Source organism: Ruditapes philippinarum, unplaced genomic scaffold, assembly GCF_026571515.1.
Source record: "Ruditapes philippinarum isolate M1 unplaced genomic scaffold, ASM2657151v2 ctg4339_1_1_1_1, whole genome shotgun sequence".
Classification (NCBI taxonomy): domain Eukaryota; kingdom Metazoa; phylum Mollusca; class Bivalvia; order Venerida; family Veneridae; genus Ruditapes; species Ruditapes philippinarum.
The window spans coordinates 26425-41159 of record NW_026866041.1 but is presented as its reverse complement, the minus strand read 5'-3'; the positions used below and the strand labels follow the sequence as shown (position 1 = coordinate 41159).

Here is a 14735-nt window from a genome sequence, read left to right as displayed (position 1 = left end):
GTCCCATAAAATACCTTTTCCATTTCTAGTTCATACTCTAATTACTATGTTGTAAAAAATACGAAAGGACGGCGCTATCAGCGTCAATGTTCACGCAGTTTAGAGAAATGCCTTGTTTTTGGTTGAAAAATAATGTTGATCATTAAAAAGGTTAATGTTTAGTAATACGCGTTAACAAAAATAATTGCAGGCATGGGAGACCAATTATTTTTTGTTTATACGTATTATTAAACACTAACCTAATTAAACCTATACATAATAACAAGCACCTGTCACAAAATTTGTCTTTTCGCTGACAAGACCGTCTAATTAAGACGGAAATGTAAAGAGAAATATGTGACTCTTTGTTGTTCCGTTTTAACGTATCTGTTCGACATACAAATTTTATTAACAAATCTTTATCTGCTATATATTATTTATAAGAATGACTTGCAAATGACACCATGCCGCTGATGAAGAGCTATTTTTATTTTCAATTCGTTTGTAACTTAAGTCAAGCAGAAAATAATACGGAAGAAAATGTTATGGTATCACGTGGATTATGACGTGTGTGAGCTAGTTGTTATAAAATATAAAACGGTTCGTTACTTTCGTCGCGGTGCAATATTTGTGGAATATAAATTGTATAAGAGGTATATTTTACAATTATTATTTTTGTTTCGATTTAATTAAAGTGACTGGTTTGTATTAATCCGGTATCTTCTATGAGACATCCTCTACCATTTCATTTTTATATCATTTAATGTTAGAAAAAAGTTCAAATGTTTCAAGCGTGTGTCTTTTTTCCCGAGCTGCTGTTACATGTATCTGATTATACTTTATGCGAGTCTGCCATTTAAAGGTTTTCAAATTAAGCTACAAAAAATATTTTTATAATTGTGTTTATAAAAGCATTGTAATATATAAGCATTGCACATTTTCTGTGATATTACTAGAAACTTTATAAAGGGCACAATCAAAGTTGCTGTTGTCGTCTATGTTTCTTAATTTATCCAATTAATACCAATAATTCTGCTGTCCTTTCTAAGAGATAAAGCCCAAATTCAGTATTGTCGTTGCTCTTATGTACCGGTACATAATGGTGACAATTGAAAAAGTAAAGCGGTTGCAAATATTCTTGTTATATTTTCATCTATAGAATCAGTGTCAAAACATAAAAAAATGTGATAACTTAAATTACACCACACATTTATCTGTAAGTCCAATGTGGATTTAATTGTTAATGTGCAATATAATTCAGTACACAGTCATGATCATGATCGTGCAATGTATTGTCACAGTGGCTGTCTTGCGAGAATATGCAAATCAGTGTATACCATGATAACCAACACCTGTCATAAAATCTGTCTTTTCGCTGTCTAGACCGTCTGATTAAGAAAGAAATGTACAGAGAAATATGTGAACATTTGTATTTTCGTTTTTACTTTAAAAGTAGGAGGAATGTGTTCGACATAAAAATTAAATTATTTTTTTTTTGTCTGATACATATTCTTATAAGAATGAGTTGCCAATGACACCAAGCCATTTCGGTAGGTTATGATGAAGAGCTGTTTTATGACAATATTTGTATTTTATGTTTAATTTTAAATTCGTTTTTAAGTTAAGTCAAGCAGAAAAAAATGCGGAAGAAAATATTATGATATCACGTGGATCATGACGTTTGTGATCAATACCGTTGTTATATAGCTGTTGTACAGAATATACATTTCATTACATTTATACGCCTTGGTGCAACTTTGAATACAAATTGTGTTAGAGGTATATTCTAAAATTATTTTTTTTTTTAATTATATTCAGTTGACACTCTGATTAGTATTAATCGTGCATCGTCTGTGAGGCATCCTCTACCATTTCATTATCGATATCATCTAAAATGTTAGCGAATGTGTTTAATATTTCAAGATTGAGTTTTTTCCTGCTAATATATACTTAAATTTAAATGTATTCAAATTTAGCTAAAAGAAACTATTGTAATTGTGTTTTCCAACGTCGAAGGCTAATGATTTTAATAATTATTGACGTGTTATCATATTTAGGGGGGGGGGTTATCAAGAAAAAGTTATAGTTCATATTAAAGTAAACTATTTAAATTTCCTAGCATATGCTATGTGTATGTGCTATGTGTATTATAAGTATGTAAACGTTATACTAAAACAAAGAAAAGCAGTGATTTAAACAAAAAATGTTAGCGTCAAACTAGGGAATATATTAAATTATGTTGCTTCGGTAATTCAATATTCTACATTTTGTACGGTGTTTGATGCTCAGTAACTGAAACATAAATGCTACAAATATCTGAAATATGATTTTATTGTAATCATTAACAAAAAATAATATTTTTGTTCGACATGTTTGTTATGAAAATATGTCAGCATTTGATTTTTTTTTAATTTTGCACATTATCTACTACTAAAATTAATTTGTTGGGAGTCAATGGTTCTATTTTCTTGAAATTAAATGTTATGTGCAGTTTTTTTTCTTAAAAATTAAATGCCTACTACAATTTTGGTTCAATTAGTGGCTTTAACAGAATTGAGATATTGAAAGAATGGGGTAAATTAGTTGCTTTTCCATAAACGAAACCTATCATGTAAAGTAATTATTAAAATGTTACAAATTAACTTTAAGTTAGTTATTTCAAATGTATAATAAATTATAGTATTGTTTTACTCTAGATGTAGAACTTATGAAAACATAAACATTATTTTCATCGCTGTAGAAATTTCCATTCTGTGTTTCTCTGTTGATATGCGAAGAAATAATGAGGTTTGCATACCGAATTCACAGGTGCTTAACGAGTTTCTGAAATCCAGATAATGATGTTACGAATATCTATTGAGATTATTGCTAAGATGTCCCCACATGATATAACTATCAATCATGACTTTTATATGATATAATGTTTGAAATGTTCCAGCATCCTGCATTCCCCGACTTAGTATGTTCTTAATTTTGTAATGCTCACCAGAACTACTATTTAACAAAGATATCATTAACTTTTTGTTTTCATAAAAATACAGGTGTTCAAAATGAGAAATTCTTTTTAAAGAGACAGAAAAATATTGTTATTTTCCATTTTATATTTTATCACAGGAGACGGCCGAACATTTTTTTCAAGAAAGATGAACTGCAAATACTTAAAAGATCAACACCATATTGTCATAGATATTTCTAAACATCCGAAAATACTTGGATTAGAAGTGTTTTATAAAAGCAGACTGTAACAGATTCTAAAAAAAATATGAGTGTCTATATAGTGGGCAAATTGTAATTTTGGTAGGCCTAAATTGTGGCTTTTTGTTTTGTTTTGTTTTGGGTTTTACGTCACATCGACACATTATAGGTCATATCGCGACGTTCCAGCTTTACTGGTGGAGGAAGACCTCAGGTGCCCTTCCGTGCATTATTTCAGGCACGAACGGGCACCTGAGTAGAACCACCGACGTTCCGTAAGCTAGCTGGATAGCTTCCTCACATGAAAGAATCCAAAGTCCCTGTCGGGATTCGAACCCACAGCGGTGAGGGGCAAGTGGTTTGAAGTAAACGACCTTAAATTGTGGCATTAAAAGAAATAATGATTTTTAATTAATAGCAATACATGTATTTTGAACTGAAGAAATAATGTAAAGTATGTCTTTATATCAGTTTCCGGTAAGTGATGTCCTGTCATTGCTCCAGGCGCGGAGCTTTTTGTGTTTACCATTTATTTTGTCCATAGACCCGATTTTGATCATTTACTCCTTTTGAGTTACTACTATCGGATACAAGATAACGAAAATATCCACCAGATTTCATTTACATTATGTTATTTGAATGGTTCCCGGTTTTACTTATTTAATGTGCATCTCATTGCTTACAGGCGCGGAGCGTATTTATGTTTACAATTGTTGTGTCCATGGACCCGATTTTTATCATTCACTTCTGTCGATTTACTACTTTTGTATACAAGATAACGAAGTTTCCTCTAAATTTTCTTTACGTTATGTAATCATATGTAGCAGAAAGATTAGTATTCAAATGCAGAAAAACGATTCGTCACATAAACATTCGCTGCGTGTTGAACAACTACTGGATGAATCACCACATGTGGTTTTTACGAAAGAAAAATGAAATTAATAAATAAATATACATATAAATAAATAAATAAATAAAATAACATAAAATAAAATAAATAAATAGATGTATTGTAACAGTCATGTCGGCATTGCCATTGCCTTCCACAAACGTGTACCTTGAGCATTTTGTTTAAAGATATTGGTGTATTGTCTTCATACTTGACCACAACAACCCTTCTGATAAATCCTTCAAGTAGACCAGACTAAACTTGACCTTCATTTATAAATGACCTTAACCTTCAAGGTCTAAGTTCTGTTTGTTTTGTTGTTTTTTTTTGTTTTGTTTTTTTGCTGATTATTACTATTAGTGTCTACAACTTTGTTATTTCTTCAAATTTGAACATAACAATCCTTTAGGATAGACCTTTAAGTAAACAAGACCTTATCCATAAATGACATTGACCTTGAAGGTCAAATTATTGAAATTTTCATCTTTTTTGGCTGTAACATTAGAATGGAATGACTTCATATTATAACACAACATTCTTTCGGATAATACCTTCGTGTATATCAAACTCAAATTGATACTTGACTCTTTAATTAATACCTTAACCTTGAAGGTTAAGTTTTTTGCATGTTTAGTGATTTTCTAATACATGTAATTGACTTAACTTGTTAATAAATAAATGAATTATCTTACACTTTGACAAAACAACATTTTGGACAAGACCTTCTAAAAGGTTGAACTGACCTGAGCTTTCAATCACCTTGACCGTGAAGGTCAAAATATTGAATTTTGGTTTAAAAATGTCATAAATGTATATTTATGTAAGGATGTTATTTGGACAAAACAAGACTGGCAACCAAACAAACATATTGAATAATTTTGATTTGACCTTGACCTAGAATTAGCATTGACTGTCAAGATCAAATTAATGAAATTATCTTGTTTTTCTGTAACTGACTGTAACTTAATTTTTTATAAATAGATTAACTACATATTAAGATACAACATCTTGTAGGTCTTAGGACAGTAGAACTTATGTATGACCTTGACCTTGAATGTCAAATTATTTTATTTTCACTGATTATCGCTATTATTGGCTTTAACTTATTATTATGAAAGGGATCATTTTCATACTTTGTCAAAACAACCTTTTTAAAGTTGAACTAACATTGACCTTGAGGTTTATTTGACCCTGACGGGCACGGACAAAGTATGGAATTTTGGTTAAGTTGTCATAAATTTGTGATTATGTACGGATTTGATCTTATGTGGACAAAACAACACTTGTGACCAAACAAACATGTTGAATAATTTAGTTATGACCTTGACCTTTAAATGACATTGACTGTCCTGTATAATGATTGAATTTTGATACTTTGTCATTTATTTTCGGAAAGAAGTCATACTTGGACAAAATAACAAGTGATACTATACAGACATTAAAAGATGACAAATGAAAAACTTATTTTTCTTCTTTAATTTTCTTTTTAAAGATGAATCCAAACCGTTTATTTGTTTTTTTTTAGAAAAGTAAACATATGTTGAGCGTAGTCCCTGCCGGCGGTGGCTCTTGTCGTAGTTAGATCATTATAGATTTGAAAACAATATTGCGATTTCAGTCAATATAAGGAATAGCAAGGATGAAAGCATAATTCGTCGGTGGATTTGAAGAAGCATGACGTACACATTATATACTATATAACATACAAGTACATATGCTGTAACAATGTGCACTATTTTTAATGCCAAATAAACTTTGTGCAGTTTTGTACTGCATACATATATATTAAGTAAAATAGAAAAAAAATATGACATACACATTAACATTTTCAAGGTATTCATAAAAACATCTCTCTCTTCTATCGATATTAAGGTTTTATATTTTTTAAAAATAACTTTTCCTGGATTGTCAAACCTTATTGCTTAATTAATATGTAGACTGATACTAGGAATCTTTCACCGGCTTACGATACACAATAAATGTATGTTAAACTTATTAATGAAGAACAAGACCATCATAGCAGCTCATTTCCTTAAGGTAAAGAAAATGATCTCCCTAATAGAAATAATTAGAAAATGTTTACCTTTTACTTTCTATAATGAAATGTAACTGGGCTTTAGTGTAATGTTAGGAATAGTTATAGATACCTTACGGAATATAATACTCATTTGACGGGTTCTAATAATAATGTTCAATTATAATAATTATCCAACGAAATGTAGACTGTTGATACTTTGCTCAAAGATTTTATATGTAGAAAATAGGGGTTAAAAGTTGATTGAAATTATATATACACATATTGGTTTCCTTCCACATTCTAAAAACAGAATTTGGTACTTTTATCGACATTTTTTATAAACATTATAAATAAAATTTAAAATGATACATATATATTTTCTTTTGAAACATTATTCAAAACTTTATAAGAAATATATTTGTAAGAACCTTTCTTTATGTACACGAATTCACGATTTAACTTTACGAATTCACGATTTTAGCTTCGAGAATTCACTATTTAACTTCAAGATATCATGTTTTGGTGTGTTTTTTATGTTTTATTTTCTTACAATTTCTGCTTCCCCGACATAAACTTTTGGAATCCGCGTCATTTACACATTATGAATAAAGATATGCATGTATATTGCTTATCTTTGGGTAAATGCTGTTATGGCAGAAATGTTTTGAACTCTAGGACGTTCTTACTGTATATGTATAATTTGTATAATTTGAATAAGAAAATGAACAGACGATTTTTAGAAAGCTTCATTCGCTCTGATCAGTCAAGATAATGTGGTCCTTTCTTAAAGAAACTCTGCCAGTTTTTTTATGACATTCTGTATCCATACTGTGTGTTTTCCTGTAGTAAATAAGATTATAAGGTAATGTATCTTCTCTATGTGCACTCCAAAGATGTTTAATTTATATTTATATTTAATTTATATATTTTAAAAGAAACTGTATAGTAATTAAAAGTATCTTCAAATATAAAATTTGAGCGTAAAAATTGAAGTGTTCTTACCTATTTTTCGAAAAGGACATTATCAGATGCTTCATTTAACACTTGATTACTTTTTCAAAATATTACAAATATTAAAATTTCTATGCACTTTCTGACACAAATTACGCAATAGATAAAGCCCAAAATCAGCATGTGTCATTGCTTTAATACGTGCTGGTACATAATTATGACTTTTGAAAAAGTAAACTGGTTGCAAATAATCTTGTTCTTTTTTATTTACAGAAGCAACGTAGAAACATAAATACGATTTTGTTTACTAACATTACACTGCACATGTAGATGTTCGCCAGCCATTTAGTTTGATAATATGCAAAAAGGCGAACTCATTATACAGTCATGTAATATATTGTCACAGTGGCTATATCATGTCTTGGAGCATATACAAATCAATGCATACCATGATTGCACGTGTCACAAAAATTGTCTTTTCGCTTTCTTGACCGTCTAATTAAGACAGAAATTTAAAGAAAAAAAGACTCTTTGTAGTTTCGATTTTACTTCATTAAGTAGCATGTAAAAATGTTCGATTAACTAATTTTTGCCAACTATATATTTTATGCTAATGAATTACAAATGACACCATGCTTCTTCGGTAGGTTATGAGAAAGAGCTATTTTTATGATAATATTTGTATTTTATGTTTCGTTTTACATTCGTTTATAACTTAAGTCAAGCGGTAAATAATGCGGAAGAAAATATTATGGTATCACGTGGATCATGACGACATTTGTTATTGGAGAGGTCATCAGAGGAAGGTTGTCTAGTACTGGTGTAACTCTCCAGGAACGATGGTTAGGAAACCACCCGCCTATTTGACTAAAATACTGTTGGGAAAAGGCGTACAATGAAGCAAACAAACATATTATATGACCGAGTGAACCGTGTATTGGTCCGGTATATCTAAATAACGCAAAAGGAGATTTTTTGGTGCAAATGGCACAAATTGTATCTCAAGTTGGATTTTCTTCTAATATTGTGGTTGGAGGCATGCAGCTTTATATACTGTTTATTCCAATAAACAGTATATAACAGTATAACAGTATATAACAGTATTTACTGTTTATTCCAATCAAATGATATCAACATTTTTTATGTAAACTTGTTTGATTAACATACTTTATACTCGTTTTGGAAAATGTAGAGGAAATGCTTCCTTATATTTAACAAAACAGTGACCGAAAATTTGCTTATTGAACTTTACAAGAAACTTTTATTTTGAAAATACTTTTAATATATATATAATTTTTCTACAAAGGGAACTGAATTTAAAATACAAATGTAAATGATATATATCATTTAATTTACATTAAGTAATTTTACAAATTTTTTTGTAGAAAAAGTATCCCTAATGCGCCAAGAAAAAAGTCCATTTCTCCGGCATATAATCTTTTAAAACATTAAAAAAGATGAAATGTAAAACAAACTTTCATTGCAATATATATAATAAATTCTATTTTGTTTAATAATTGTAATTTATAAACATTCATTGTGTCTGTTATGCAAAAATATCCCCAAATATTTTCGAATTAAACAAATTTTCGACAGCAGCAAAAAGACCTCTCGCATGCTTCTTTTTAAAGAAGCAAACTTGTCAATACCGTCGTTATATAGCTGTTGTCAAAACAAAACGGTTCATTACTTTTATACGCCGTGTGACAACTTGGAATACAAATTGTATAAGAGGCATATTTTACAATTATTATTTTTGTTGTGATTATATCAAATCAATTGGCCATTATTGATACAACTAATATTCCAAAGCTTGACAGTTCATTGAAGTTATGTCAGATATAAATATGATAGATTTAGACACACATACAAATATTAGTGTGTAACAAATTGCCTTGTATCGAAAACGATTATGCCATCCAGTATGACACATACAAGGGAAATAACCATGCCATTTATGTAAACAATGTTCAAAATTTGTGTTCCACAGGAATGTTTATGTTTATATAAATGGAGTTACCCATTATGGCCTCAAACAATGTATTTGGTTGATAATATCCACTATCACCCTGACCATCATGTGCGACTTATCTTTACACACAGCACATTTATATCAGTGTTATGTGTCCCGGGATGATATAAGAAATATTTCCTGGCCCTGAATGGGGGACTTAATCAGAACACATTATAATGCTCTATGTTTTATATTGAGGTAAATTTATCAAATGCACAAAATATACCGAGAGGGTTCGATCCCTGTTTGCATACTTTGCTGTTTTAATCCCTATTAAAATAAAAAGATATTATTTCACATTCTTTTTCAAACACTTGTATACTTTACAATTAAAAAAGTTTTGATATCTCAGCCATTTTATGGTAAATAGATAAAAAAAAAAAACAACCCACTAAACTCAAAGATCTTTGATATTGCATTCAGGTTGCGCACCTGAGAATTTTATTCATATTTACAATATTTCAATATTATACAGCGTCCCGTTAAGTCGAACATACAATGATGAAAAGTTGAAAATATGGTTATTAAAAACGGGAAATAACGTAACAACGAAACCATGGTAGTGAAGAGTCGAAAGGACGGTGTTGGAAACACGAAATTGTATCGAGTTTTCACCATGGTCGTTTCATCTTCGAATTTTCAGTTAGTTTGACTAAAGTAGCTTTGTTGAACCATTAAACGTCTAGAATTTGCATTTCTATTGCGGGCGCCAGGCGAAAACTAAAAAATTCGGCAAAGACACAAATACAAAATGTTCGTGTTTTCGTATTTTCCATCCGCTGGTCACGAAAACGCGAAAACACGACTTGCGCCCCGCGGAGCGAAAGTTAGACAAATGTTGAGTTTATCGTGTTTTCGACCGGCGCCCCGCAGAACAAAAATACGAGATGGTTCAAATCAGTCACTTTATATTTCTGTAGGAGGAGGTTATTTCGAAGGGATGAATATATAATCGGTTTGGAACGATCTCTTTTTCTGTCGCAATAATATAACTAATTAATTATATGAAAAAGTATGGTTGCATTTTCGGTATGTTTCAATTAGGTATAGCTTGGTTAATTAAATAATGAATACACTTGTTTCAGTTCTCTATAATTTCATAAAGGGGTTTTTGCAAGTTTCATTTTAATTGTTCATTTCATATTCTTTCTAAAACATTATATGTCATCTAATAGTAAATGATGATAAACAACGATGAAAAAAAGAGATAATCAACGAATTTTATGTAATGAAATAATGAAATTGACATCAGTTACATCTCATAATTGTATGTCACTAGCATATTATTAAGTGCCAAATAGGAATGGTAATATACCAATTTACAATATACATATGTTTATTGCACGATTCGTGAATATACTATTAACTATTTGAATACAAACCAAATATGAAGTTCAATATAATGTATAATCATAAACCATGTTGAATATAAACTTGCAAAGGTTTTTTTATCTTAAATAACTTAATAGGTGAAATGTTTGTATATATTTCAATTAGTGGCTTCCACTGATTAGAGATATTAAAAGAATGGTGTAAATTTACTTCCGTAAACGAAACTTATCATGTAAAGTAAATATTAAAATGTCGCAAAATTGACTTTAAGACGGTTATTTCACGTGTATAAGAAATTATAGTATTGTTTTACTCTAGATATAGAAGTTATGAAAACATACATTATTTGTATAGCTGTAGAAATTTCCATTCTGTTTTTTTTTTTCTATTTTGATATGCTTAGCAACAATGATACGACGACAGGCATTTTTGGGTTTTGATGTCTTCAACACTGTTCATAATAATATCTCCATGTACATTCAATAAGAAATAAGGTATTCACGATTTTTGTACATACCGAATCATAAATGGTTACACTATTATATATTTCTTTCAAAATAATTATAAAGAAAGAGATTTAAAATTTATATTTGCAGACAACATGTCAACACAGGCTGTTAAAGAATTATCTGTCGCCACACACACTGCTATGGATTTTCTTGGTTACTCTGAGGAAATGATCAAATGGAGAGCTGAGATAGTAAAGCATTTAACTTCAACAGTAAATAACAAGTTACAAAATTTAATTCCATATATTGGGTTCAACTGTATGGTCGCCGGGAGTGTAGGAGACGGCATTGCAAAACTTCATGAAAGTGACATTGATGTTATTCAAGTATTTCGCAATTTCCTTTGTTTGGACAATGCTCAGGTAGAAAGTGAACTTTGTATAATTCAAACGATCACAGCGGATTCTCCACCGGGTCATACAAGACTTAATCCTTTAGAACTTGATTCTAATACAGCTGCAATGGGTTTGTTATGTTTCGTCACTGAATATGACTTAAGTAGAGGTCAGGTGTTTCTTGTAAGCACGTGTGTTCGTAATTTCTTTGAAAGCGGTTGTAAAGCATTAATTCCATATTTTCAGCTTCATGGCACAAACAGAGAACTTCGGGAACAACAAGGACCGTCAATTCCTTCGACTTTACATCTTAAAATACCTTTGATGCCGCATATAATTATGGCATGCGATGCTGACTTTGTGATGGGATTGCCCTATATACCATCTGCATTATTTGATCCTTGGATTAAACGTGACAGATATTGGCCACCACAATCTGTTTGTCAGGACATCATGGATACAGAGGCGTACGTTGTACCAGTAGGCGCTAGTTACAGCGAAAATCAGATTTACGAATGGAGAATTTCTTTCACAACTGCCGAAAGTATTCTGGTGTCTAATCTCAATCCGGTGCTATTAAAAGTTTATATTATATTTAAAATGGTTAACAAGTATTTGATCAAACCAAATTGTAATATTTTAAGTTCCTACATGATTAAGAATGTTATGTTCTGGGTGTCAGAACATAGTGAGCCAAGTTCGTGTAATTCTCCTGAAAGATTGATAAACCTTCTACAACTCGCGCTGGCTTTTCTACGAAACTGTTTACATTCTAAATTTCTACCTAACTATATGATACAAGAGAGGAATCTACTCCTTGGGAAAGGAAAACCACGTGACTTTTCACAACTTAAGTGTATCATATCAAATCTATTAGATACAGATGGCTTTTTCGTAATGGAGATAGAGAAAGTTAAAACTCAAATATTTTCTTTCAGAGATTCTAAACAATTATCTGAAATGCGAGATGCATTCGAGATAGTACATATGAAAATGCATATAAACATTTTGAATAAACTGTCACTGGAAAATATGTTTCAGCCATCATTATTATATGACGTGGCTTTAGAAATGTACAAAAATCCTTTGTTCTTCGATTTGATGTTTAAACTTATGAATTTTGCGAAGTTAGATATAGGATCTTGTATTGCTAATCCGGGGCAATTTTTCAAAGTTATCACTAACGTTTTGTTTTCATAACAAAAGTCTTGTCTACAAAAAGAGAAAGTCTTACAATGGAAGAGAAAATATATCAACTTACTTCCCATTGATTTTATTGCAACACGTAGGTCGGTCAATTCTTTGTTCAAGAAAGAAAGAAAGAAAGAAAGAAAGAAAGAAAGAAAGAAAAAAAGAAAGAAAGAAAGAAAAAAGAAGGAAGGAAGGAAGGAAAATTAAATAGCACATCAACTGAAAATGTTCAAGAAATCTAGGGTATTTAAATGTAAATTTCTAAACAATAAAAATGCTTGGATATGAAGTGTTTTATAACGGAAAAAATGAATTATTCGATAATGAATCGAGTATTGTTTAATGGTTAGCTTTAAGATGCACTATGCTCATCCTTGGTTAAAATATTTTGATTTCGAAATTTATTGCAATGTATAAAATTCTTATGAATATGTCTATTTGAAACAAAAAAGAATGAATTGACTTTGCATTGGAAACTGCGATTCTTATTAAAGGTCTTGTAAAGTTGGTCTTTCTTAAAACACTGTCAGTTTTTTAAATGACACTATATACGATATTCATATTGTGTGTAGAATTTTAAGCGTAACATATCTACTTATAGACTTACATCGTACATGCTGGAACCGAGAAAAGTGTCTGGATTTATTCCAGATTTATACAAAATATTAGGTCGGTATGGACAAACTTCGTTATTACGAATTTACATGAACACTGGAACTATACAATCCTCATACGCATGGAAAAACACGATCAAATCAGCCATTCACAAAACTGTTGAATTCGAATGGCGCAATAGAATATTATGCGATGCCAGTCTATCTAGTTTCTCCCACTTGCACTCAAAGTATGAACCTTGTATGTTATGGAGATTCAGTCGCCAGTATAAAACATATCAGATTCAATGTGTTTATGCATTCAGACTTCTTTCTAAATTTTTATCAAGAAGCTATGAAGTAACGTGTAATAAATGTGAATTACCCACTGACTATATTGTGTTACATCTTGTTTTCTTCTGTGAGAAAATGGAGAGTATCAGATCTACATTATGGTCTAACCTGTCACATATGTTAGGCATGCAACAATTCGAAATGTTTTGTTCCCTTTCACCAGAATCACAACTTTTAGAAATGTTTAGTGGTTTTGATTCTTTTGACATGAACGATAGCCTGAGAGTATCATGTTTTAAGGTGTTCCTAGCCCATGGCTACCCGAACAATGTATAAACTGTGATATTAGCATATGGAGAATAACTTCATTGCATTATGAATGTGTACATAAATATTTAATACTGAATGTTATATATTTTCAATTATTTATGTTTGTTTTATGAATTTTCCTATTATTAATGTACATTTTTGTGATATCATTACTCTTTGTTCACAACACAACTTACACACCTTAATGTTACGTTTTCGGTTTAAGGTTCACATGCAAGTGTTGTTTATATTAAGAATTCCCCTTTTTCCACTATTGCTTAATCTAAATCATAGACAATAGTCAATAATTGATAGTTTGCGTTAGTGCCCTTATTCATATACAAAACAACAACAACTGGCCTAGCTTAAACACATCTTAATCGTCTTCATAATTTCGTTTCGGTTAAGGCTAATTACTCGATGTGTTTTTGGCAATCATTTATATATATTAAAATTTATTTTTCCCAAAATTATTCATCGTCTCTCCTCAAAATTGAAATTATTGTAACTTAAAATTACTTAATTGATTTGAATTTTACCTCTGCCTTCACACACTAAACAACCTCAGTTCTGATGCTTTTGATATCTACATATGAACCTGATATCTATGCAAGTAAGTAGCTTATTCCTTTTATTTTTCTTTTTTTTTATATATACAATATTTTCACTCAATTGACATTTGTTTATAGATATCACAGATTAATTGCATTAGTTATCTTTTAGTATGAGTAAATATTTAAATGTTTGTACATGTTATAATTATGCCTTTTCTTTACTAATTTATATTATACATAAAAATCTTGTATTTATATTTGCTGTATATATAATCCTTTGTACTAACTGTAATATTTATTATGTAAATGCTCTTCAGTTATGGAGGAAATAAAGAAAATGATAATAATAATTTATCTATAAGACTTTTACTTATGAAATCTCTTAATACTGCAATATATTGTATGGCTAGTGTTTGGTGACACAATATAAGTTTTACACTTATGTATGTTATTTGCCACCATGTAATTCGTCTTAACAGCCTGATACGAGCCAATTCTATGAGTGTCTAATTGTAAGTTTTGGAATATGACAGAATTGATGATGAGAAATAATGATTTGATTCTTGTTATAAA

General features: G+C 30.3%; 1 protein-coding gene across 1 annotated transcript; it reads left to right on the top strand.

Annotated features, from left to right (window-relative positions):
* The first annotated feature begins 379 nt into the window (after nucleotides 1-379).
* On the top strand, nucleotides 380-14469 carry LOC132731098 (uncharacterized). The gene is made up of 2 exons (XM_060717212.1): nucleotides 380-632; nucleotides 10974-14469. The coding sequence occupies exon 2, from the start codon at nucleotides 10979-10981 to the stop codon at nucleotides 12419-12421; it is 1443 nt and encodes a 480-aa protein (XP_060573195.1). The 5' UTR covers nucleotides 380-632; nucleotides 10974-10978; the 3' UTR covers nucleotides 12422-14469.
* The last annotated feature ends 266 nt before the right edge of the window (nucleotides 14470-14735 follow it).

Bases quoted from the DNA above. Each gene is read 5' to 3' on its own strand.
- LOC132731098 (XM_060717212.1), top strand. From the start codon at position 10,979: ATGTCAACACAGGCTGTTAAAGAATTATCTGTCGCCACACACACTGCT.